At 40.8% G+C, this 27,816-nt stretch overlaps 1 protein-coding gene across 2 annotated transcripts in view; it reads right to left on the reverse strand.

The window, feature by feature from the left end:
- Positions 1–26,909, reverse strand: part of aplp1 (amyloid beta precursor like protein 1) — a 40,572-nt gene extending 13,663 nt beyond the window's left edge. For both annotated transcript variants that reach the window (XM_042490513.2, XM_042490511.2), the window contains exons 1-3: positions 26,642–26,909; positions 1,421–1,600; positions 257–386 (exon numbers count right to left, since the gene is read on the reverse strand). In XM_042490513.2, coding sequence (XP_042346447.1) covers positions 257–386; positions 1,421–1,600; positions 26,642–26,707 — 376 coding nt within the window. In that variant the 5' untranslated portion in view covers positions 26,708–26,909. The remainder of the gene's footprint in view (positions 1–256; positions 387–1,420; positions 1,601–26,641) is intronic.
- Positions 26,910–27,816: the final 907 nt, after the last annotated feature.

Consider the following 27,816-nt stretch of genomic DNA (forward strand, 5'->3'; position numbering starts at 1 on the left):
CTGTAGGTCTGGTGGTAACTGCAATGTTCTTAGTTTGTCTGGTTAGGGATCTTTGTTGTGCTTCATCCCCCTATTTCTCCTCCCATTTTTCTCTTCTGTTTCCACAATCAAATAAAGGCCAAACACTCAAAAAGAAAAAAACAAAGAAAAAAGCAACTTAATCTCACAAAACAGATGGCATGACCTCAAGCACACAGTCAAATCTATGTATTCTTGTCAGTGTAGCTATTTAATGGCAGTGTGTTGTTGTGCTTACCTAGACAGCGGTAGGGCAGGACTATGAAGGGGTGTGTCTGGCAATGGCCCCAACCTTTCTTACACCAGGCAGGGATGGTGACGGGTCTTATTGACTCCTCTATATGGGAGATTGGAAGTGCTGGGTACATCTGGGACGTACAGGTACGTGCAGAGACAACGAGAGACACAGAAACAGGTAGATGGATGGACAGAACACAGGGATTGAAGACAAGAGGAACAGTGGACAGGGGAAAAATTGGTTAGAGATGAGGGTCGGGATTGGTTTGGAGGGAGAGGTAGAATATAAGTTGCAGGATCCGGGGAGAGGAGATGGGAGAGCACAGTCAGTGGGGAGGACACTAACAGGGACGAGAGTCATGCAACATATTCCACTAACTAGCTGTGTAAGGCCTTTGTCTGAAGCCACATTAGGCATGGCATACTGAAATGATCATTTCACTGAATATTCTTGTCTTTCAGTTTTTCCAATTTCACATCTGACTACTTTCACTTAAAATTGAGGCCAAACATTTGAAACTCATAATGGGGGTTAATAGTGAGAGAAATGTAGCTGGCGCAGAGTCTGAATGCGCAATAAAATGCTTTCATCACAAATGTCAAGGAAAACAGGGAGGCCTTTGTGTAAAAGCCATCACAGATGCATAATGTGTCTGCTAATCGCATTACAGGCCATTCAGACTCATGGCTGCTGCTGTCTGTAACTGCTATGTCTATTCTGGCCTCCAGATGGCGCTTGGTTGCCGTTTCTGTTGCACTTTAAATGAGTATTTCTGAAGAGGAGTGTTTGGACAGCATGTATACCATTGATTACCTTACAGGTGATGGTAAAGAGTACACATATCAGGTAACAAGAGGAGGAGAAGCGGATGGTGCTACAAGTGAAATATTGAAATATTCCAACTGGTGACCATCACTCTACTATATATGATTAAATATATAGATTTAAAGGACAGGTGTCAGACAGACCAGATTAGATAATAAGAATATGCAGTTTCGTAAGTGCTACATTGCTACATGCTACATTCTTTCAAAACCAGCTCTTTGCCATAAAGTCTGATTCTGGTTTTGATAATGCTGCTGTAAGAAGTATTGATTCATACTGGTGTTCATTACAGTGTTGTTTAGGTTCATGTTATTTCCCTTGAAAGATTCAGAGCCCTACCTCCTGACAGTAGGACAGGATTTCGCCTGGCTCTTTGAAGCAGCCCTGGCGGCCCTGAGGATCCGGCTCCCACTGGCCAGTCTGTAGGTTCATGTGCAGGAGCTGACGGCCACAGAACATGGCAATCTGCGGCTCCGCCACCTGGGGGCCTGGCCCGTTCACCTCGGTCATGGCCAGAGCCTAGAGAGCACAGAGAGAAAGACAGATAGAAGGGAGGTGAGGAGGAGTGCATACAAACAAACTGACAGATAATATTGTGTTTGAAGCCCATCCAGGGCGGGTAGACCACAGATAATTCCTAGATGCACTCCAGCACTACCCCACATTAGACCAAGACTGTAAGCAAGGGTGAAGACTTGAGTGAGTGAAAGATCGAAGCGGAGAGACTAGAATGTAGAGGAAGGAAGGGGAAGCTAATGCACATGAGAATTGAGTGCACGCTGCATGCTTCAAGAGAATATCGGGAAAACTAAAAATTGAGCAAGATCCATAGAAGACTCCCTGTTGAAATAACCATGAAATGAGCAACAAGGAGAGCCAATGAAAGGCCGCTGTTATCGGCTGATGGCCAATGCTCCTTGTTGGCTGACTGCAGTTGACAGCTGAGAATAGACAGAACGGGTGGTGGATAAAAAGGAAGGTGCAGAGTGAAAAAATATACAAGAGTATGTAAAAGACTGTCTCCTTCCCCTCCTCCAGCGGCCTTCTAGGATGTTGTTATTGATCGTGGGATATGTTGCCTCCGCCTGGTGGAGGGCCCAGGGGACCCCACGTAGAGGAAGAAACAGCAGCTAGGGCTTGGAGTCAGGTGTTAATACAAGCTCATTGACCGATGGGCCACTTCACTACATTAACACACAGCACAGAGACAGAGAGAGTCCAGGGAGGAATAAAAGAGGAGAGGGGGTTAGATAGGTAGGGGGAGGAAAAAGCTCTATAAACAGCACAAACAAGGACTTCCTCTCACTGAACAGACAAAAAAGACTTTTCAGAAAATCTGACGGCAGCGAGGCCTCAAAGAATCATGAGAAATAGCAAAAGCATATCATGTTCCACTGAATGTCTGAGTCATCTCTGGTGCAAAAATGAGTTGTTTACAGAGCACATGCACACAGTCTCCTGCAGGTCACTTAGCTGAAGTAACAGACGTGGGTTTCTCGGTGCATCATTTGACAGTAACACTCATGTTCGAGGACGTGCGATAATGTTTACTGTCCAACCCTGAAACTCCTCAAACAAGCATCCCACACCCCGCAGCCTATGTATAGCTCATATTCTTTCATCTGCGCTGACAGACAGAGAGATAGACCTACTGATGACAGACAAGACGAGCGACGCTGAGCCAATTAGAAGGAAGTTGCCCAAAGGGAAGAAATGGAGGAGATAAAATATGGGAGAGTGACGCCTGATCAAAGGGAAGCCCTGCTTTGGCCGACCGAAGCTCAAGTGTTTGAAGTCCTAATTAAAATTCATACAGAATAAAATAAATATATAAAACCCTTTGAGTAAATGTACAATAAATATAAAAGGCCCTCAGCAGCCTATGCATTATAATTATGCTAAAAGGAGTTTGTGTTTCTGCATGTCCTAGCAGATTTCTTACAAATTACGGATCTACTTTTCATTACTGCTGACCATTTCCCAAAGCATGGCAGGGTATTTTAGATTTATGAATGCATTTTGCTACCTTATAGGCCATAGTTTTTTCAATTAATTTCAGTATTGTTTGAATATAATTTACCAGAGGATTACAAAGTTGCTTAAGACGTGTAATCCTATCACAGTCATTATGCTACAGAATTTCATTGTGGCATTTTTTTCTGCTTTTTACACAACTTTTTTTTTCTCTACTGACTTTTTCTTTCTACTGACTAAAACTGACTTTTTCCTTTTCTTGCTTTGCACATCTTTCCATTGTTTGTCTTGTGGATTTTCTTGACAATATTCCTCTCTAAAATGATGCTGTTCGCAGCCAATTCTAAAGCTCTGGCTGTCAGCACTTGCTGCCAATGTCAGAGTGATGGATTAACCATCGTAAGCAAGTTTCAAGTCCTTGCAAGTAAATGAATCACCTCACAGTTAAATGAATGGAACAAGCAGCGCAGAAGTGCCCAAAACTGCAGTTCCTTAAATGGCCACTTGAGGCTGGCTTCAGAGGCCAGTCAAGCTCTATAAACCCCTCTGTTTCTGCTTTACAGCGGAAATAAAGATGTTTACAACCTGGTACAAAAAAATGCTTTTGGTATTCATAGCTAATTTCATAATACATTATAACTGTGCATAGGGTGTCATTTTACATAATGCACTGTTTACATTTTAGTACGGCTGAAAGCTATGCTTATTTGCTTATTTATAGTATATATATATATAGTTATATTGATAGTGACCATGGGCTCTTAGTCAGATCCACCCCTCGCTGTTCCACTGCTCCACTGCTCCACCCTCTTTTCCAAATATGGGCACCTCAGGCTCCAAAAAGCCAAAATACCAAAAACCAATGAATTAACAAACCACTGGGAGACATCACAGTAGCTACGTTCATGATATTTTTACAGTCTATACAATGAAAACAAAGGGAGCTTGAGGTATGAAAAACATTAAAAATCTAATATAACTTTAGCGTGCTTTGTAAAGTTGTTTATTTGTAGCAAGTCAACACCCATGTGGAATTTCATATTCTCCTATAAAACTGAATGACTGTTTGTTATTGACAGTGCTGAATTGGAGCTTCTTATTGGTTAAGTGTATTGTTGGATGAGTGCAACGGCACACTGCTGAAGCTGCTGAAACAGTCCGTCTAGTGTAGCTGCTGAGCTAATGTCTAAATAGATATATCTCTTTGACTCAGGGAAGGTCAGTGCCACAAAGAAAAAAAAATACTTCCGGATATTTGAGAAGATAACCTGGCAGCTCCCCCTGGTCCAGCTCTCTCATTCTGCCTGCTCTTCACTACTGCACTTGCAGAAAATCAATGCTGAGCGACTGCAACTGTATCGCCACGTTCCCCCCAATCAATAGCAGTCCATCAGGAGCCTGAGGCCCTGACCTCCAGCACGGCAAGGCCGCACACCCAGCCTCCAGCCTGATCTGGGACCAGATTAGATCTCTCTCTTGTGATAACCCTTAATAAGAAATACATTTCAAAGATGTACACTGCTATGATCTCCACACACCGCATCACATAAACATCACTGAGGGGTTGACGTCACACAGACCCACTCTGCTCTGCTGTGTGAATGCCACACAGCCTCTGTAGCTGCTTCATTATGCTCTCACACAGCAGTGACAGAAACTGTCAACCACGTGCGTCAGTCCTTTTTATTCTTGCCAAAAAATGGTGAGAATACTTTTAAGGAAGCACCAAATGCTGGATGTATTTGACATATTTGGTGCTTCACAAAGATTGGTTAGATTGTGGATCTCTTTTTCAGAAAAAATAAACACTGGCTTGGGAAATCAGTCAAGTGCTTTACTAAGGAGTCCGGGAAACATCTGGCAAGACTGTGCCTTAACCAGGGCATGACGATAGAAGCCCAATTTCATTCCAGTGAATGTTGACTTTACTTGTTACAAGAATGTACTGTTTTCATTCACTTTTTTATTTTATTACGTTTAATCACATGGAAACCTAATTACTGTATTATACTAAAAAATATAGCCTCATTTCAACTCCCAGTTCATTTAATTGCTTAAATGTCTATCATATCATATATTAGTACAGGGTGGGACAGTGGTGCAGTGCACTGTGGCCTCACAGCCAGGGTTCAAACTCACGGGCCAGCTGAGGCCCATCTGTGTGCATGTTCTCCCTTTGTCAGTGTAGGTTTTTCACTTGGTACTCCCGCTTCCTATCATAGTCCAAAGACATGCAGGTTAGGTTAGGTTATCTGGTGACTCGAAATTGTCCATAGGTGTGAATGTGAGGATGAATGGTTGTCTGTCTCTACATGTCAGCCCTGTGATAGTCTGGTGACCTGTCCAGGGCGTGTTTTGCCCAGTGTCAGCTGTGATAGGCCCCGCGACCATGAATAGGATAATCAGTTACAGATAATGGATATTGTTAAGCCCCAAATCACATATAATTGGTCTTTCTGTAAAATCAACTCTAATATTCAACTTGCGGACAGAGCACCACAAACATTTATGTGCCAGAGTGCAGCTGTCTGTGCAACAGGATAGTGGAGAGGATCTGCCAAGTTGCTAATCTTGTTAAAATGGCAAATTGGTCGGTCGACCAAGAGCAGAGTCAAATTGATAACAGGCAATTTGAGAACAAGGTCCAGAGAGGTTGTGGAAGAGAGAGGAGAGCAGGGATGTTAGTGTGTATCGAGGTATGGCCCTGTTTATAATAGCAAAAAAATCTAATTGTTTCACCCACTTTTTTTTTTGCACACACCTACTTTATTTTTGACGCTATAGATCAAACAAACCAAATGACAAATTGTCTTCCATATAATTTACTAATTAGTGTCAGTAGTTGAAATGTAATGACTTTATTGATGTAATGACTTTTCCTTTAGCCTATATAATTATCCTTTATCTTTCTTTGGTCCTGTCCTTTGGTTGATTGCCAAATATCTGCAAAATATATGACATTTCCATCACCTCCAGCTGCCCTTTGTGGTAGGGCTGGGCGATTATACCTCAAAACAATATCATGATTAATTGAACAGTTTACCTGGATTATGATTAATGAACAATTATTTAGTTTTTTTTGCTTTTTCTTGTTTGTTTAATTTTTGCCCTCATAGCTCACTGACACTGTTTCATTTGACCATGGTGTGTTGGAGTGTAATAAACATATGATGCATTATTATTCATCAAACTATCCAGCATTATATAAAAATTAAAAGCTCCATCTTAACTTCAGGCAAATTTAAGTACATTGTCATGGTAATAGGCCAACCTCTCCTGACTGCAAGACTGTGACTTAAACTTCTGCTGTGCTTGATCATTTTTCTAGGGAAAAAAAAACAAAAAACATTTTGAGTAGGCCTACTTATTCTATAGTTGCCAACAACCTTCCAACATTCCTAGTTAGAGAAAGGTTGAAAATAAGGCAATTTGCTTGTGGCCCCAGGCCCCCAAATCACTACATCTGGTAATAACAATGAGAGCTCAGCATGAGCGGCTGGATGAGACACAGAGCGATGCGTCCTGGTGTTTCAAAATAATTCCATCCAAAATCTGACTAAACTTGAAACTAAAACAAAGTAGTCTGTAGAAATCTAAAGAAGTCACTTTCCACTGCTGAACATTTGGCTTTTTGTTCATTCAGACACTTTGATGCTGTGAGGAGAAGCTCCGCTCTACTTGTCTGACTCCCTCACTGCACATCTGTCGGACAATAAGCTATTTTATCCGCCATAATGAAATGCTGTGAAAGCACATATGACACAGACGTCAAACACGCAGCTGTATTCTAGAGTCAAAGTCGCTCACTGCATTACAAGATTGTTCGATACCTCTGTAGTGGCAGTGTTTTGGTATGAGATTTTCCTTGGTGTCGTAAGAGTGTAAAACAGAGCCCACAACTGTGAGACTCACGTCAGATGTGTGAAAGTTGGAAACCCAGTGGTGAAAGGTCTAACAGAATTTTTAAATAACCGAAATAACCGACATGGGCAAAATTACGTCGGGTAGAAGTTCTGAATGTCAGTTTCGATTACTTTTCAATTAATTGCCCAGCCCTACTTTTTGTTTTGTATTAATTAGTAAATGTTGGCATGCTAACATGCTAAATTAAGATGTTGGACATGGTAAACATTGAACCTCTAAGATCAGCATTAGGAATTAGCTTAAAGCAATGCTGTGCCTAAGGACAGTCTCACAGACCTGCTAGCATCGTTTCAGTGTAGATGATTAACATCATATATTCAGTATTACTGAGCATTATTTGATGAAATGCTTTATAAAAGTTTTTAATTGAACCAAATCAGGAAGGTTATGTTTACAAAAATTTAAAGAGTAAAACATGCTTTTCTCACAATGCTTTGAGATCTTTAGTAGACACACTGCTGTATTCACTAGATTAAACAGACACAGTCATCCTCTGTGGTGACAGATTAAGCTTTCATTCACAGCTAAAAATAGCTTTGGGTACAGTGAATGAAACACATTCTCATTCCTTGATTTGGCTGTTTCTTCCATACTCCATCTGTAATTGCTTTTGGAATGACAAACAAGCAGACAAAGATTTTCACTTTCTTGGTGGTACACAATTTCCATTTTGTTGCCAACTTGACTTTAGTGTTAAGACTACTGTGGTATGAGCACGGCAGTGAAACTCTGCCTGAACATCCCCAGTTTCCATCAGGAGCAGAGGCACACTGATCCAGTTGGCTTCACAATAATGCTTCACAATCTGTCAACAATTATACTTCTCTAGTTAAAGGCAGGCTGCGGAGCCGCTCTCCATGTCTCAGTGAGAAAATACTGTAGTGTACTGAAGCATCTCTGTGTGGTACAAGCATGAAAGGAGGTGGGAGGGGGGTTCAGAGGTTGGTAAGGCAGCACTGTTCAACCAGTCCCACATATCATGTCCTGGTGCTGATGAGGCTGAACAGGCAGACAGCCCAGAAGCCTGACAGCTCTGCACTGCAGAGAATGCTGCATCATTAATAACGACCTGGTGATATAAAGCATCGATTGGCTTGCTGCCTTTCCACCAGGTTCCCCGTTCACTCCATTGAAATTCTATTTTTCTCTGATCTGCTTCTCCATATCTGCTGCATACTGACTGTGCTGCTTCACTTTGTAATCACACGTGTACCTCCACAAAGAAAGCATCACAAGGAAACTAAGTGATCCCACAGAGACGAGGACACAATGTGCCAGTAGTTGTGCAAACGCTAGTCAGTGTAATAATGGTTAATTATATTTCCATAGAGACATCTCACTAGTAAACGATGCTGCAGTATTGAGCAGCCAAGAAAAAGAGCTTAAAACAGATATGATCTCGCAACATAAATTCTTCTGTCAGTCAGGGCTGGGTTTGGGCCAGGGCAGTACATTTACATGTTCCTCCAGCATCTACCACCCTGTTCTAATTAAATTTTCAGCACCTGTTCCACCCTTATGTTGTAGGATGACTTCATCCTTTGTAATGATGCAATCTCCTGGGCCTGGCAGGCAAGCCAGAGCAGTAGAGGCAGAGGGGAGGAGCCCACCCGTCATTTGTCACCTTTTATAAGTCGCTTCCAGACTGTACACTGGAGAACCATGCCATAAATGCATCAGAGGCTTCAAGTAGATGCAGAGTTGTTTAGCTCTCGGAGCATGAGGCTGTAAAACCACAGTCATTTTGACAATAGATCTATAATTCATTTGTGCTATACTTCCTTTGTGATCTTACATGCTGTAAACTGTCTGACACATGTTTCCGGTGTGTATACTTTTCTTTTAATACAAGGTACGTGTGTGTATCAGTGTAAAACACTTTGTTCCTAAACTTCGAACTACAGTAGCTGCTATATAAATACATACTCTCCGGTCAGAGATATTTTGTAGGGAGCTTGCTTGACACCTGATAATTAACTAGAGACATCAGACCCCTGAGGAGCTAATCCCTATTTAGCAACAGGGATCTGGGATATCCCATCCAACTGAAAAACACCATGTAGTGACAACGTAATCAAACAGCCATACATCACAAAGACAAAATAACTGATCTGTTTGTTTATCTAATCTACCTGTGCCTTGAACATAGAGAAGAAATTATACCAGGCACCATCTGGATGGTTAAGAAATTACAATAGGGGTTATGGTGCACCTTCACCTACTTGCAAGGTGCATGAGGAAGCAAAGTGGTCTTAAAGATACTTGTATATGGGGTTGCACAATATGAAGAAAATATCCCATATGCGATAACGTCATTGAATATTACAATAATGCTATTACTTGTGGTATATAAACATACATATTGTATACTCTAGGCTTGGGCAGTATCTATTTTTCACACCATCACACCTTCCTAAATTCTCACCAGTGTATACAGTATATGACGGTATTTTTGAGGAGCGCGACCCCTCCCAAACGATTAATTCGCTGCATTCCACAAGCTCTAGCTTTTTTAGTCTGACAAATAAACAATATGCTCTCACAAAATGTCAACAAAGGTAATGTTCTTACTCCTATTTCACTTATTAAACAGAGAAATGCAACTGCACTGCTTTTGAATACAAGTTTCTCTATTTCACCAAACTAATTTAAAAAATTTTATATTGTGCGGCCCCTCCTTTACAGTATACATTTGCTCTCAATACAACACGTGTTGCAGTACATAATTCCAAGTCATTTTATATATCCAAAGAAATACCATTATGTTTTTGCTAGTGATATGTACACTTAAAAACAATTGAGTCACTATTAAATCTATCTGCTGCACAAATTATAAGCTTCGTCATCCCTGGTAAGAAAAGCCTGGATTGCTCCTGAACAGTATAACATTGTGCACTGGCCACCTTCCATTGCTCATGTAGAGAACACACCCACGTACAAATAGGCCTCATCAATGCATAACCCATGCATCTATGAAACACAAACACACACACACACAGACACACACACACACACACACACACACACACACACACACACACAAAAAGGCCTTCCTGTGCACGTCTCAATGCTTCTCTGCAGCACAGATGGCTGAATAGTGGGTGTCTTCCTGCTCTCCGGGCCCCTCCTTCACTCTTTTTATATATTCTCCTCCTCTCAAGGCTGAGCTCGATCCACCCCGGCCACCCTATCCTTCATATCTCTCTTGTCTCCCTTCTCCCTCCCCAACAGCTTTCACACAATGCCTGACACTCTGCTGTTTGGCCTCCCTCCCTAGGCCAGTGCTAAATGGCCAGAGAGATTTGGGAGCATTCATCATTGTAATCATGTTGGTTAATTATTCATAGGCTCCATCAGGCCTCTTCCTGGTGTGGCATGTAGTTATTAGGGAATAGCAACATTAGTCTGCCAGACTCTCATGGTGCAGAGGGGACAAAGGAGGTTAGAGCAGGTTAGCTCAGCACATTGACACTCATTATTATACATCTCTGACTAATGGCTAATTGAAGCCATTAATTTTCTATTCAGAAGACACTGATGGGCAGAGTGGAAAATATTGCATTGTGTTTTATGTCTTCCTACTATAAACCACATATAGTATGGCTGTAAAATTAGTTACTGAATACTAAACTGAATACCTAATTTCAATACTTGGTTACCAACCATGACGACAGAGGCTTTTTGGTTGCAGGGATATGCATACATCATGGCCCTCTCTAAGTCAGGCATCATCAGTCCAGATTACAGTGGTCCAGCCTCCAGCTGGGCACACTGGGAGCAGATGGCCCCATAATCACTAGGGTTCATCTAGGTCTGAAACAGCAGCCAAAAGCAGCTCCCAATATTTGATTTAATTTCAAATATAGCTTAAAGTACAGTGTATGTCAGATGGCATCACTGCAAGAGACTCCATAGATCTGGAGGGTGGCAGTGCCAACCATTTCATAAAGACCATGTTTACTCAGAGCTGTGCCTGCTGGGGCCTCTAGATATATTCTTTCTCAAGGTTTCAGCCTGTATCTTTTCAACTAGGCTGCTGCAGCTGAAGGTAAGAGACTGATTTCTCTCCTCTGTAAAGGTTGCTAACTCCTCCTAGAATCACATGACCTTAGTTCGATACAGATTTCCCTGAGGTATGATAGCAACATGGGACTCAACAGAGGCTCCATACCAACAGGAACAGACACTTCACCTTTCCCAGCTGGGACTCGCATGACTCATGATAAATATCATGTTCACACTAGGGTTGAGCGGTGTGACTGTATACCCCGGTATTTAGAAATCCTGATGGCATGATTTTCAATGCCGTCAAAAACACAGATGCTGCTCTTTCATTAAAAGTGACACGGAGATGCTGTACTGAGGCGATGTAGTGCACGCTATGAACCACCAGAGGTCAGTGTACTGGTGGAGCAGGCGGCTGCGCCAACAGACATGGTGACTGCAGGTGGCGGGAAAATGGTTACAGGACTGTAAACGGCCGAGAGAGACCGCGGGAAGTACAGCATATTTTCATATCTACCTTGCTGAATTAAGAGTTTATTGTGACCATGCCAGAGGTGATGATTGTTGGAACAGTGGATTTTCTATTTAGATGACTAACAAGACTTCTGAAGATGGTTTCGGTGATTTTATTTTATGTTGAGTTTGAATGAAGTGGGTTTTACAAGAGTTGTCAGGTAATTAAGTTAGTCTTAGTTTGTTGAAAGCAAGAAACTTGAATAAGGTGTTTAATAAGGAAAATATATTAAATACTGCCTTTTTTGACATTTTGTACGGGAGGTGGGGGTAGCACACGCACAAATACAGTCATATACCGCACACTGGTGAAATTTCAGGAAGGTACGAAATAGCAGATTCTGCTCGAGCCTAGTTCACATGCATCCTGCTTCTCTCTTAACCTTTTTCTCTTTATAACACACTCCATAATACACACACCTGGATTTATTATTGTGCTGGCAGTATTGTTACAGATATGTGTCCTGTGAGCTCTGTCTTTTTAATATCCTGCCTTTCAGAAGCGTCCGTGGCAAAACTTGTCAGAAATGTCCAGTGCAATCAGAAGAACTAAACAGGAAACTCCCACAGATTCATTTCATGCGTGATGTTCCCAGTTCTGTGGAAAGGCTGTAATCAACAATATTCCAGTGAAACGAGTGATTGTGAAACTTGTGCTGCTTAGAGTTGGCTGAACTTGTACGTAGTGTCTTCCTCTCCGTTCCACCCACATTTCAGCAAATGCCTCTTCTGAGTCACACCACATAATGACGCCACACTGTGCATGTTTTCACTCCAGAAAGGACAAAGACACAAAGCGTAGTTTGTCTTTTTACCGATCCTGTCTTTGCCGTCACCTTCTGCAGAAATGTGGGAGACAAACAATTTCGTAACTTTCATGTTTCATAAATAAATCACGCCAGAAAAACACCAATTCCAGAAAGCTTCTTCCACACAGCCGAACTGAAGTGATTTTGTCTTCTGGTAGTATTGTTGATGAATTTCTGCTGTTACATAACACTGCTGAACCTCCTTCACAGTTAAGCAACACAACATGGGGATGCCAACATGTTAATGCCAAACACTGTGAGCCTGCAGATATGATTTCAAGCTGAAGAGCTACCTCAGGGGATTGAAGGAATCAAAGGCTTAGCGGAGATTTGAGCACTGCAGGTCCATCGGAAACATCCTAATGTCAACACAATTGCCACTGAATCAGGGATTTTCTGCAAGGCAGATTTGAGATTGACACAATGCAAACAAGCTCTCCAAATCTGTATTTATATGGTAAATACATTCAAAAGGCTTTAGTCATATCTGAGATTCAAAGGTTCAAATTTCTATTAGCAAGTCCATGTCATATTAAACATGATTATTTTCTCAAAACTATTATTGCCTTTTCTCCCACATAATTCAAAACCTCTCCTTTGAATCAAAACAGCATTTTTAATAATAAAAATGCATTATATATCAAATCATCATTATCCTAAAACAGAAAAAGGGCTGCATTTCATTTTAGCTTCCTTTGAATGTTATAAAAAAGCGCCCCTTCATTTAAACAAATGACAGCCTGGCTTTGAGCTGGATCTCTGGAAATGCTAATCCACCCTAGAACCTAATCCTGAATTTAGCAGGTTAATGGAGATTGGGATGTTTCATGTTTTTTCAGTGTCAGACCATGGACATATATGCAGATGATAGCTTCATTCATACTAGAACAAGGTGTTTGACATGTGTGTGTTTTGTGAGGGGGGAGAGGAGACTGGAGCTCTTAAAGCAATAACATAATGCCCTTGAGCATGTTTTAAGTAGATTAAGGGAATCTCAAAGCCTAACTGAGGGCATGTTTAGGTTAAAAGACGGTAATAATTGATCCACTTTAAGACAGACTGCCTTTCTACGGTGTCTCTGACAAACAGCAGGCGGCCAGCATCAATAAGATCTGATGTTTCTTCTTGCTTCCTTCTTATCTCACACTCTGGGCCTTTGCTGCCTATCAAGCCGCTCACTCTGCCTTTGACTGTCTCTGCAGCCCGTTTCTACCTAAGTCTGTCTTCTCGGGTATTCTCCTTTGGATCGGCTCATCTCACCCCCAGTTTTACTTTCCCGTCCCTTCATGCACTTTGTGAGTTTTGTACATAGATGGTAAGATCGAGTGAAAAGTTGACTGATCAGTTTTAACAGTTTGGAGTGCATCTTGCAGTATGGCAAATTACTTGAAAAACAATAAATTGCTTTGGAACTTGAATCTCTTGGTACAAGTTTACATAAAGGCTGTGAGGTTCATAAATTATGAGCTCTTTTGGATATGGCAACATGGTCTCACTCGCATCTCGTTAAATACCTACGTGGTCCTACACATCAAACTATGACCCGTTACTCTTTTTTGGACACTCTGGGACGGCATGTCAATTTATGCTCCAGACATGCATTGTGTCTTTTCAAAATAAACTTAGAACGTAGGTAAAAAAAAACCTACTGTGGTTTGGCTTAAAATAGTACATTCGTTACTATCGTAATGTACATCACCTATGTAACGTAACATGCACCACTAGCTTAGTGTGCTACACATTCTAGCATACTACTATGTTGTTATTTAAATAACCCAATTGACTTTTGGTTTCACACAGGAAATGAAAAGACAGTCTCCTGAGAGTTAGTCTGGAGTTTGTCTGAAGTATAAATTAGTTAGTGCTGCCCCAATGTGATGATTCAAATAAGCAATGAGATTCTTCACGTTTAGCAATTATCTTTTTTGTTTTCTGGTTGTTTGTTTTTTTTTACTGTCAATTAGTGCAGAGTACTTCTGGGAATTTTTCAGTCCCCAGAATTAGCTGCAGAGTGAGGGTTTAATTTACAGCTTACAGCAGCTTAATACAGTGCAGTCTCTGGCTTTTGTTGGATATCTAGTGTCAGCAAAAATGTTTGGACATTTCTGATGCATTGTTACTGCAGTTGGCGTGCGTTAGCTCAGAGGGTTAACTTGTTTACTGTGTTATGTGCGTCACTTTCATCACTGTCACCCTGAACGTCCCGTAGAACCCAGTTCAAACTCTAAAACTATATATATATATAAAAAGTAACAGTTAATTATTTGTATTAAACAGCCAAATCCAATTCAATGGACACAATTCTGAATCAGGTACAGCCCCAACATTTTAGGCATTAATCAGTCTTGTTTCTGTGGTATGAGTATTCTGTATCTTATTTTTAATGGCTGAGTCTTTTATATGGAAATAAAATAAAACTATGCTGAATGGAATATACATATTAAAACAAACAGACTTTCGGAAGATGTAGTAACTGTAGAGGGGGAGAGGTGGCAACAGTAAGGGGAGAATGGAGAGGGGGTTAAAACATTCATATGTCTCTTTCCTTCTGTCTCTGATTTATGCACATACATAATTCTGATCACATCGTGCCAACTCCCCTGGGAGCCTGTCTAGCAGATGTATCTTATGGAAATGAGGCTCTGAGGTTATATATATACTATAGGCTGTGTGAGGCTTGTGAAGCAAATGTGAATTAGAGGCAGAGTGGTGTGTGTGGCTGTGTGTATTTATCATCATTATTATATGTATTTGTTGAAGTGGGGGAGTGACCAGACAGCTAAAAGCAATAGTTGATCTTTTTAGTAATGGTAGAGACCCCAGATCCATAGCACATACAGTACATTATACACCGCATCAAGTCTAATGAAATATATGTGACATGTTACTCATTTCATAACATGTTGGTTCATGGCTTTATTTCAGAGGCATGTTGTGTCGCCACAGTGGGAACAAACTGGTCTTTAATTCCCAGTGAGAGGTCAGAGTATACAGCATTGCTGATAAAAGAGCCCAGCATGGCCAGCCCAACAAACTGCAAAGACATATTGAGTGGATAACCTCTTCCCAGGTCTCTCAGAGAGTGTGTCTCGCTGCTCAGGGTCTCTGGCCTACTGTTCACGTTAATGAGGTTCTCTGTTATTGAGCAACAGGAAATGCCGGGGCCCACTGGGACCAGCTTGTGCAAAGCAAAGAAAGAATCAAGTTTCTGCCAAAGACAAACTTGATGGACATGCGCGCGGCATGGAGCGGCTGGCGTCTCCCACAACAAACATCAGCTACTGCTCACTCGCCGTCCTCTTCTTCTGTCTCTCTTGTTCCCATTGAACCCGTAAACACTTTTTTTTTATTTTAGCCCTCTCCTCTACGTTCTCCCTCTCAGCATCACTTGGCCACTGAGGGTGGTTGCCATGGTAACACCACCCACAGGAGCCGGCTACCTTCCCTGTTACCGTAGCAACTGGTTCCCTACAGAATTTCAAGCATGTCACTCAGTCTCTCTCTCTCTCTCTTGCTTGTTATCAGTCTGCCTCGCTCTCTCTTTCTTCCTCACATGAAAGAGTCCCCATATGTTTGCCTTGACTTTCTATCCTCGGCAGGTCGCTGATCATTGCTTTAACGGTTGGTTAGCTTTCCTTATCACTGTCTGTTGGTTGTTTACATGCCACTTAAATTACTTACGCAATACTGGGCCCTACTGAGTTGGGCTTATTGACTCTCTTAAGAGCGAGCAAAAATATAAATCTTTCCCCTGTTATATTGTAGAAATGTTTCAACTAAGCTTATAATATGTAATTGTATAGCAGTGCAAATGACAATAATTTCATCCAAACAACAATGGCAACAACAATACTCTGGTGCCATCTTTGGTCAGACAACATGACTTTAATGAATGAATGCAATGCATAGTATGTTTCTGTAATAATCAAAGTAGTCACTTTTTTTCTCTAATGGATTTATTATTTATTATTCATACATTAAATGAAATCACCAGAAGTGTCCTGATTGCCATTTTGGGGGTTTTGAAGCTTCAGTGAGAATTATCTGTGAATATTTGAAGCTTTGCCGCAAAAGACAACACAAGGTATCGTCCTTTTCCTAAAACTTATTGTCATAATTTATATTGGCAACTTTGCTGTTATTGCTACTATAAAATCAAAACTTCAAGAATTTTCTTTTTTATATTGAAGCAAAAACAGCAACCAAATGTGCAATAATCATATCAAATTACAGCTATACCCCATTAAACAAATTAAGAAATAAACAGACATGCCAGCCCATGCCAGTGTTAAATAGTGTTGGATAACTATTCAGTAATAGTGTGATACGATATAATATAATGCATCAATGTATACCATATTTATCATTCTAATCTTGCCCACTACAACAGTACTATCAGGGACAGCATGATATTGTACTGTTTTTGATCATCCCCGTCTTGGTAAATCTCAGTGTGGTGACTCAGTAGCTGACTAAACGATTCGTCACATGTTCCGCTGTTTTTTCCGCTTCAGGGCCGCACAGCCTGCATGTTGCAACACAGCTGATTATCTTTCCATTTTGCTCAATCAACTTCACCAACTGTTTCTCCTTCTGAGACCTCCTTAAAGTATGCTAACATGCACTATTACAAAAGATGGGATGTTTGAATTGGAATCATCTGATTATCATCAGTCAATGGAGACACGCATGTCTGTATGCCTCAAATTGAAAACAGGCATTTTACCATTTCAGTAGCACTAGAAAGCGTAGTTTGACAAATCCACCAAAACTAATAATGATAACTGAGATCATGTCAAGCTGACATGTCCTGTCTTGCTTTAGCCCTCTCAGTGTTATTCTAGACCGGGCCACTCTGGTGAGATAATGCGTGCTGGCTGTGCAGTCTGCCAGTCTGTGCTGCAGAATCACTCAGTAGATTAAATATTAGTGTTATCTCATTTCCTCAGGCCATAAAGTCTCCACAGAGTGTCCAACTGAAGGGAAAATGGTTTAATCATTGAGACAATCTGCACAAAAGACCCCTCACCGGGGCCTGGAACCTCCGTTTGTGCTTTGTGCTTTTATTACACTTTTTTTCCGAAATTGCGGCAGGATTCATGCGAAGTACCCAATTTGTCAGACGAGCTTGGGTGAGTATTGGCTGTTAACTGGCACAGCTTGGCCTCGGCGAGCACAATGACCCTGAGCTGAGACAAGGATGGAATACTATTTGTCTCTCCCCATCACTGGCTGACTCTTATTGTTTATGATTCGCAGCAGCCACAGCAGCACCTGAGTCTTTCTATCATCTATAGCTGTTTTATAGCAGCGGGCTGGTTGTTTATGGTAGGCAAGCCATCTATGTACACTGTATAAAATAGAGTGAAAAGCTGGCAGCCTTTGGAGAATCTTTGCTGGGTTTGCTGAATTCTGAGCATTGAGTCAAATGCTGTGGGAACATTTTGTCTCCGGGGAACAGATGGTATGTTTGAGACTCCTTTGCTTGAAGTACACACTCCTGTACAAAGCATTTCATCCGAAAACACACACCCTGGTAAATAAACAACTTCTGGTAATGCATTTGTTTGCCATATTTGTGAAAATATCAAATTTCAGTTTTAAATATAGAAAAAGTTTCTAATTGAAGTACTCATTGAATACACAATACTCAGTATTAAAGGTCCAGTGTGTAGGATTTAGGGGAACATATTTTGAAGAAATTGATAATGATTTATTAAGTGTTTTCTTTATTGTATAATTATCTGAAAATAAGAATTATTGTGATTTTGTTATGAGCCGTTTATATCTAGGAGTGGATCCTCATTCACAGAGTCTGCTGTGTTACACTGCCATTAAGTAGCTTGAAACAGATAACACAAAAACAGACAAGGACATTCATGGTTTTTTATTTTAAGTGAAACTAAAGTAACTTAAAAAGTAAAAACCATATGAACAATGAACACATTCTAACTGTGAGAAGTTTCAGCTGGTTGCAATCTGCAGTCCTTACCATTTGATGTCACTAAATCCCCCTAAAAATCTTACACACTGCTCCTTTAATTTTACTGCTCACAAACACATCTCACAGCTGAACACGACAGGTTCATACGAGGATTTTGGTGATTGTTAAAAAGCATTTCACATTGCCTGCCAGCCATGCCACCACAGCAGAAACAAAGAGTATAACAGTGGATCAGGAGGCAGACCCATCCCTTTCTCTCTTTGAAACCAGGACCGATATCCAATCAAACAGTAAAACTAAGCAGTGCTGATCGGATATATATCAGAATTATGTTACTGTACTTCCTATTCCAAGCCTTAAATGTTTTTAGAAACAAATTTTTGTGCCATGCTAAACTGTAAGAGCAGGCATTTATAAGCAGGAAGTGGGCGCCATAATGCTTCCTGCACAGTGAAAACGAAGGCCGGAAAAACTTAGATCAAAAGGTAAAACTAGCACTGATGAATTATAAACAAAGATTCTGTTACTGTGTTGCATATTTCTTGCCTCAGTAGTTTTGAACACCATGTATTAGCTTACCGTCTAAGTGTAATTTGAACTTGTTTCTTGCCAGCCGGCCACCGTTAGTTCAAAGGGAGGGGGGACTCATTATGTCATCCACCAGCGAGAGTATTTATCTGTCGCATGCGGTGCATTGCATTCTGGTAGTTGTAGGTTTCTACCTTGTGAACAAAAATGTCTTTTGTCTCTGTTTCCTCTGGTCATGTAGCACCAACTTCAAAAGTCATCTCTCTACTGCATAGACCTAGTTTTATGTGAGGACTATCTTTATATCTGTTGGCATTTACAATACAACGATACATTTTTAACAGAAAATGGGAGCAACTGACAAGCAAAGTACAGCACAAACCTCCAAAAATAACGGTTCATATTGTAAGAGTATCTGATGGCAAAAGTTTTAACTGTATTAGTAAAGTGTAGTGTTGAGCTGCAACAATTAATCGATTAATTTTGTAATTATTATTAGGCTATTTCTAAGTCAACTGGCAACTAGTTAGTCAACTTAATCATTTATTAATTGGTTTGAGTATTTTTTAAGAAAAGGGTAAAAAAAAGAAAAATATCTCTGTTTCCAGCTCCTTAAATGTGGATATTTTTTGTTTTTGTTACTCTTCTATGACAGTAGATGGAATATCTTTGAGTTGTGGACAAAACAAGACATCTGAGAACATCATCTTTAGTTTTGAGAAACACTGATTGACATTTTTGTCCATTTTCTGACATTTTAAGGATCAAACAACTAATCCATTAGTAGAGAAAAAATAGACAGACTTATTGAAAATGAAAATAGTCGTTGTAGTCCGTGTGTACTGACAGCAGAGAACCAGCATAAGCAAATAAAGACAGGCAGAGTCAAATGTCTGAAAATATCAAGAATGAAGAAAAAAATGAGAGAGCAGCAAAGGGCAGAAAAAGAATAAAACGAAGGGTGAGTTTGAAGCATGAATTATTCAAGAACAATCACAGTATACACAAGGAAAAGGGAAAGATGTCACTGGCCACTGAAAGCTGCTGAGGCAGATGGGGGAGCAGTGTCTGGGAGGGTGGGTAGGGGAGGGGTAAGGAGTGCCTTTGGGATGTGGCAGGAGAGGCTGGGGCAGAGGCGGGGTGGAGGGATGGGGGGCAAGGAGGAGACAGGCGTGGGGATTTTCTTTTGTGTTCTGCAGAGCGAGGCTGGGGAGTGGACCTGGAGGGCGGGGAAAGGAGGGGTAACAAAAAAAAAGCAGGTAGCATGAAGAGAGAGGACTGGCATCGGAGCGTTGAAAGAGTGCGTGACAAGTGCCAAAACCCCGTCGACAAGCGAGAGCCCAGACCTTTCCACGGCCTTCAATAATTGATGCAGCTTCTGCAGCGTGCCATCTTTTTAAAGCAGCAAGTGTGTGGTGAATCTGTGTGTATTTCTGAGCTATCTGTGTAACTGTGTGACCTAATTGTGTGTATTTTATTGTTTTTTGACCATCAGTACCACTCTACCTTTGTTACATTTGGCTTAATGTCTTGGAAATGAGCTTTTAGTCCTTCTGATAAAGCTGTGCACTTTGTAGCCAAAGCTGTGCAAATGATGGCGGAGTGAAAACGACCAGCCAAAAACTACATCCATTTCCCTCCAAAGCAGCCCGTGTTCTCCTGTAGAATGTTAATACTGGTCTGATCAGTCTGAGTGGACCCAAGAACCCCACACTCTTTTAAACCCTGCAGCCACGGCCGTTAAGGAAATTAGATTTTTTTGCAGTCCCACTTTCATACAACCCACTCTGGCCACCGGGTTTTTCTTGCCTCTGTCCCCCCACCCGCCCCTCGTCTCATTTCAAGGCCACCTGTGAATACATGTACATGACAGAGACGGATCTCTCTGCTCTCCCAGATGCTCGGCTTGAGCAGCAATAGGGCTGGGTTCCTCCATTAGCATGCACTCCACCCTGCAACCCACATAACATTCTACATGCTCTACATCACTTACACTCTCTATCCTCCCTCACCCTCTCTGTCTCTCAAATCATCCGCTGTGCCAGGGCAATCCCCCTCTCTCTCTCTCTCTCTCTCTCTCCCTCCACCAGCCCTCAATCTGTTTCTCTCTCTTTTTTCCTCCTTAACATGGAGGACAAGTGTTATCACCACACTGCAGATGTTTTCGTGGGGGGGCTCCTCCGAAACCTCCCACTGGCTGCGACAGTACTAAACATCTCTCTTCGCCTTGGCATTAAACTTTCCGCAGAAATCCAACCCGTTAGGCTTACAGAGGCAGTTATGCTGGGTGTGAAGACGTTGGGCTGCAGTGATATCTCTGCCCTGCAAGACTCTGGAGAGGAGCCACAGCTGGATGTGATCAGGATGCTTGTATCTCAATCCCTCTAGGTGACACTGAGCAAACTCATGACATGTGCAACCATACACACAGAAGACACCTGTACACATCCAAACCACACAGTCCCATCCGGGCTCCAGCTTTTACAGACATATGCAAGCAATCAGATCAGATCTGTAAGTAGGCTTGAAATTGCCCCATGAATCTACATATATGATATATGTGGCATTCAGGAAGAGGATGATGAAAGGGAACGTAACTTTTAGTAAACTGGAAGTTTAGGTGACTCCTATATCATGTGTAACCTAGAAACTGAAGTGCAGTCTACAAAGAAAAGAAATTAACTCATCAAATGCAGTGCATGAGGTTATACATGACAGGCTATAGAGATGACACAAAGTGATGAGCCTTGCAAGCAAACATTATTAAATGCTAAATTGGGAATTACTCCCTTTCCAGCTGAGACACATAATTTGAAATATTTCAAAGAAGACAAGATTGAATCATCTAAACCAAGATTTGGCAGAGCCTCCCTGAACCTATCTGGAGGATGCCGTGCAAACGTGCAATTAATGTCAATTTCATTTCAGCTGAAAAGCTGGATGAACTCCACGCCTGAAGACAGAAATGTACACGTTCTTCATTTACACTCTAAACAACTAGAAGTGATCATGGAAATTAAAACCGCCCAATAACCCTCTGAACCACACAGCACAAGGCACTGTTTCAATGTGTTTGACTGCAAGATGGCCAACAGGCACATTAATATCGTTCACACCTCTAGTAACAGCTCAACTGCTCGAGCTCTTTTTCAGCGCTCCCTTCCTTGGGTACAGTGTAGCTCTCATTTCACAATGACTCTGCAGGATTTAATCCAGGTCCTGCTCCTGTGAGTGTGCTGCACTTCAAAAAACCTTGGAAAGGAAGTCAGATACAGAGAACAAGGGGGAAAAACGTGATACAACAAAATGGTCCGTTTTATGCCCACTGGCACACGGATATAGTAGAGAATAGCAAGCGCACGGGAATCCATTAGTGGAACCCGATTATCTCTTGGCTCTAAAATTAATTAAGTGAGTGTAGGGCAGAGTGTGTGTGTGTGTGTGTGTGTGTGTGTGTGTGTGTGTATTTATGTGCATGTGTGGTGTGTGTGTGTGTGTGTGTGTGTGTGTGTGTGTGTGTGTGTGTGTATCTGGCTGTCCTTATCTTTTTTTCTTGTTTTTTCCCCAACAAATCCTCTTTTGTTTCTGCACTGAGAGGCAGATGGGGGTGGGAGGTGCATGGATCTGTGTGGCTCTATTCCAGCACAAGGCCTGAAATTGCTGTTGGTGGGGCTGTAGTGGTGGAAGAGCAGGGTGAGAGGGGGTTACACAGAGACTTTATGACTCACCGTTTTTATTTTAATCTTCAGCCACACTAAAACCCACTTCCTACCCTTCTGCTCTTTCCTTCCATTTACTCTCCCTCCCATTCCTGCCTTTATGCTTCGTGCTTTCCCAGGCTTTTTTTTTTTTTTTTACTTCCTGAAACCTGTTGTAGATACAGTGGGGTTGTTTCTGGGTCTACTTTTCTTCTGGACTGGACTGCTCAGGCTCAGGTTCACACTGCTGCAGTCATTTATCTTGATAAATACAGAGCTGGTTGACTAAAGCTGAGCATACCTATAGTCCCTAGCCTCCCTTTTTTATCCAATATCGCGACACACAAACACAATCTTTGTGTGATTGCTTTCATAAATCAGATTTTCCTGTGTGAAGGTTGTGTTGTAGCAGAAACTGAGCTCTCTAGCTCCAATCTGGCTTTCTGTTTTATTGGTAAGTGAGTATTCACAATGTCATTGTGACTCCCTAAAGTTTGTGATCTTAAAGAGTAGGCCTGGGTGCTATGAGGATATACGTATATGCCGCAGAATGTTGTGGATTTGTCAACTTTTAAGAGATTTTGGCAAACAATTTCTGCAGCAGTAAGCAGTTTCTTTATTTGTATCAGACCGTTACATACTAGTGTTGTCAAAAATAAATTTACACTTTTGCAGTACTAGGGTAAGAGCTGTGCTCCCCCACTCTCTCTTGTTGTTGTTCATACAGTCATTCTGCTGTTCTCTGCTGCTAAACAAGAAAATAACAATTATCATTGGCACGGTATAACCTTTTTATATTCATCCTTAAATAAAAATCTTTAATTGTGTACCCTCATTGTCAGTTTTCCCCGAGGAATCAAAAAATTGTATCACATGTCGGTATTTTTCAAGGTATTTTATCAAAGTTGGAAATTCCAGTATCTTGACAAAACTGTTGCACACAACTTTGCAAATTAATGACCAGAACTGCTAAAAGACGATTTCAGATTTGTAAAAGTACATTTTGCATCAATGTGATGAGCTAGTGGGATTTGTGAGATTATTTAAATTCTTGGATTAGCCAAAACAAGACATTATTGTACCCATAACCAGTTTGTCTATCGATTTCCCAGAAAATGAATCACATCGTGATTGGGCTGCCTGATATTGTGATATCCTCTTTAATGGTATATGTAATTTCATATCACAATAAAGCTGAAAGATTTAGTTGATTAATCATTTAGTTGACTGACATGGAAATAATCAAGGATACCTGTGGGGTTTGGAGTGTTGGCAAAACAAGATGCCTGAATATGTCAAGTTGAGTTTTTTGGGAATTCTTATGGACTAATTGTTAGTTTCACCGGTGATCACAATATCGACTGTATATGCAGTTAAGGAATGCTAAAGGATAAAATATCTAGTTAGGAATGTCTGTTTTTTGTTCAGCGGATAAATGATATGACAAAATCTCTGAAAAATGTATATTCAAAGTCAGGTAACAGTTCATTTGGACAGTCTGCTTATATATTGTTTGTAGATCATTTGTAACTTTCATCAAACCTATTAGTTGAGATTAAACAATTCAACCAATTTAATTTGTCTGTATTTGTTAAATATAGTATCTATCAGGAATGGGCGATATAACCATATTATATTGATAATGTGATATGAGTCTAGAGTTTGGTTAAACTGTTGGCACTGGCTGCATTACAGTGATGTAATTTCCTGAACTTTCCAGACTGTTCTAGGTGTTCTTTTCTTTGCCTTTACCCACTTAGTCATTATATCCACATAACTGATTATTTATCAAAAATCTCATTGTGTAAATATTTTGTGAAAGCACCAATGGTCAACCCATCAATATTGCTGCAATATCAACGTATTTGGTCATAAATATTATAATATTTGATTTCTATATAACCCAAAACTATTCTCTATAGAGGATATGTAACAATTCACAAATATATCTGAATATTCTCAAAATAATTTAATAGAACAGTTCAAGTTAAACTAAATTATTCTGAGAATATGTACGTATGTTTGTGAATTGTCACATATACTATACTATATATATATATATATATATATATATATATATAATCTGTTAAACACAGACAAAGCAAGAGTTTACATTGTTACATCTCAGCTAATCAGCTGTTAAAATACTCTATAAACTATCTGCAGGCAAACTACCCAAATATATTTACCCCAAATCATGCTGTGATTTACTGTGATGTTATCCACATCTTATTAAAGATGAAAGATGAAAGCGCTCATGTAACCCATGTTAAGGCTGCAAAACCCAACACCTTTAATCCAATTCAAATTTCTCCAAGCTCCATGTATGTCAGACTCCATGATGTAGAAGTTTACATGCTGCCCATAGAGGTGGACGTTTGTCGTCTTTTCATGAATCACAGTTTGTATGAGAACTGTTAAATTAGCTAAATGCTGTGGGTGCTGCGACAGGTACAGTGAGTGCTATTGCAGCTGAGTCACCTGGGAAGGCCTCACTGGACCCGACATGTATATGACAACCTGGCATCAATGTGTCTGTCCAGTCAGAACACAGGAAGAAGTTGAATTTCTGCTAAAAGGGTCTTTAATAATCCAGGACACAATCTAGAAGTGTAATTTGATTACACTGCGATTATCCCAGTGCACTGATAAATATGAATACCACACTATAAAAGAGAGATCAAAACAAAATTATCCAATTTCCACATTTCAGCTGAATGAAAGTTGAGTAAATTAAGGGAAGCTGACAGTTTATTAGGACTAATACCACAGTGTAATCCAGCCAGCCAACCCTCTCACAGCATAATCTTCAGTGTAAACCTTCATGGGCAGGTCTCCTTGTATGGAGCTAAAGCCTGTTCCTCAGCATAGCAGTAATCCCGCTAAGGCTCTTAGAGAAGTGAAATTATTTCAGAGTGAAAGGAGAGGCTTTATGACTGTTACAGACTCACTGTGGAAGATGGCTAATAAATAAACATCTCTCAAATCCTCTTAGGAACTTCTCAGAACCAACAGTGCTCCATATTTCAACATCTCAGACACTGCAGCTTGGTTCGCTCCTCGCTTCCAGGTGGAAAAGTACGTTTGACCTGGCTCTGGCTGGGACATCATGACTCATCCTCCCTCCTCCCCTCTACGCTCACCTCCAAACACCACCCTACACACAAACGCTCCATCCAGCACGCCTCGGGGTTTATTACAGAGATGATGGGTGCCTGAAGAGTTATTGAGAAATAAAGGCAGAGTCCATCAAACTGTGTGTCTGCTGTGAGTCGTGATGAGACAGGCGGGAGGCGGGAGCAGCTGGCGGCCCATTGATCTGTCCCTTCCTACAAGAGACTTTCACTCTCTCCTCTCTGGCTATTGATAGAGACAGATGCCAATAGGATGACCCCATATCTCTCATTAGTATGTTGCACTCTGTGTCCAATGATAAGTCAAAGTCACCCCCTCTTGCACGCATCTTCAAGGCAACATATGCAGAAATAGATGCAAAAGATCTACTGCAAATCTAGCTGATACTCACTGGTTATTTTACATTTTCCTAATCTATTCAGTGCTATCCAGTCATGAAGACCAAATGTAACAACATCAGTTGAATATGCATGACTCCATCCTGCTCAAAAGCTGCACCACTCATCTAAAACGCAGGGATGCAGGCTGATTTCTCCCTCTGACAGGGCCAGATGGGACGCAATGAGATGGGATTTGATCTCCATCCCTCCACAGAGCAAAAAGGCCTGAGTGACAGTTTTCCATGTCCGATACAGGCCCAGACTTGACGCAACGAGCCGAATACACTGTAAACCACCTCTCCACGAAGCCTCTGATATGTACGTCCCTGAATGGCAGCTTCCAGTCATATGTTACTGCAGCATTTGCATTTAAAATCCCCTCACTGTGACTGCGTTTTCGCGGGACATTTGTGTGTCATTACTCTTGTTGACACACCGGTCGGAGCTCGAGGATGCATTTGCAAATTAAACCTGCCCTAGATAAGGGTGCGTGTCAGCAATATGGAGATAGGGGCAGCTGTATGCGTGGCGTATCGACATGAACTATAATAACATAATGTTCAAAAGTCACATCGATATTCAGATAAAAACAGACAGCCAAATTACAATGCGCCATTTGTACAGATGATTGCAGGTTGTCTGGCTCTTACCTCGACGTTTTCCCACACGCAGTAGGACAATACAGCCATCAATATAGGTATTGCGGTATGTCCCATTTTCTCGCCTCCTTTTGTCTCTTTTTTTTTAAATAACGAAGTTGCTTTTCTTAAATGACTGCCTCCAACATGCGCTGTCTGGTTACATCAGATGAAGTGATGGACACTGCGTTCGTCGGGATATCTCCTGCGTCTGCGTCCTGTTCGCTCTTGCCAACGGGCTCTCCAATGGCAGCCTGGGATTTTATGTGGATGAAGGCTGACAGAACCAAGCCCTGTTTCTGCGGGTATTTATCACAGACTTTACTCACGGAGTCCTCACCGTGGCTTGGTGAAGAGAGACATCTGGTGGTGATGGATGGAGAATGCACGGCTCGGATCGCCTGCTGATTTCCTGCGTCAGTTTATGTTAAGGGAGAATCTACCCGAAAATACCGTTAACGTTACTTAGCAGTTTTCATTTGAGAGTTTAAATGAATTTACCCTTAACTGGCCGACTGTGTGATGACGTCGTCCGGGGAAAATATATTTTAGAAATGAACATCAACGATAAAGATCATATTGTTTATTTTGAAAGCAGTTTTAATTTATTGAATTTGATGATACATTTCATTATCCTGCTTGGTGAATTGCATAAAAGGCCTATAAAAATCGACATTTGCCAAGTCGTCCGTCTGTTTATGCTACACGTTTTTTGTTTGTGTGTGTGTTTGTTTGTTTGATAGATGTTATTTTTAATGTAGTCTTTGGAGCATGTAAATAATAAGAGGTTTTACATCCATGCCTCATTATAACCAATTATTTGTTGATCTGTCTTATACATAATGTTCAACTAATCTCCTTTAATCTCCTTAACTCTTTGAAACCCGAGAAAATTTGCTTGATTTCATCTAAAAACACAAGAAGAAGGCAATGAAGAATGTAAAAAGAAATTACTAAAACATTTGAAATAAATTGGTGTAAAAAAAAAAGTAAAAGAAAATTATTTGTAAATTAGCACAAAAAAAGAAAAGGAAACAAAATATATAATATATCAATATTATAATTATGATTATTGCATACATACATACATATACATGTATGTATGTATGTATGTATATAGCCTAGTTTTCTGGACATTTTTACCAAGTTTTTTTTTTGTTTTTTTTTTACAATATGCAGTCTGGGAT

This window comes from Plectropomus leopardus, chromosome 11 (assembly GCF_026936395.1).
Source record: "Plectropomus leopardus strain MGB_pleo_1.0 chromosome 11, ASM2693639v1, whole genome shotgun sequence".
Lineage (NCBI taxonomy): Eukaryota > Metazoa > Chordata > Actinopteri > Perciformes > Serranidae > Plectropomus > Plectropomus leopardus.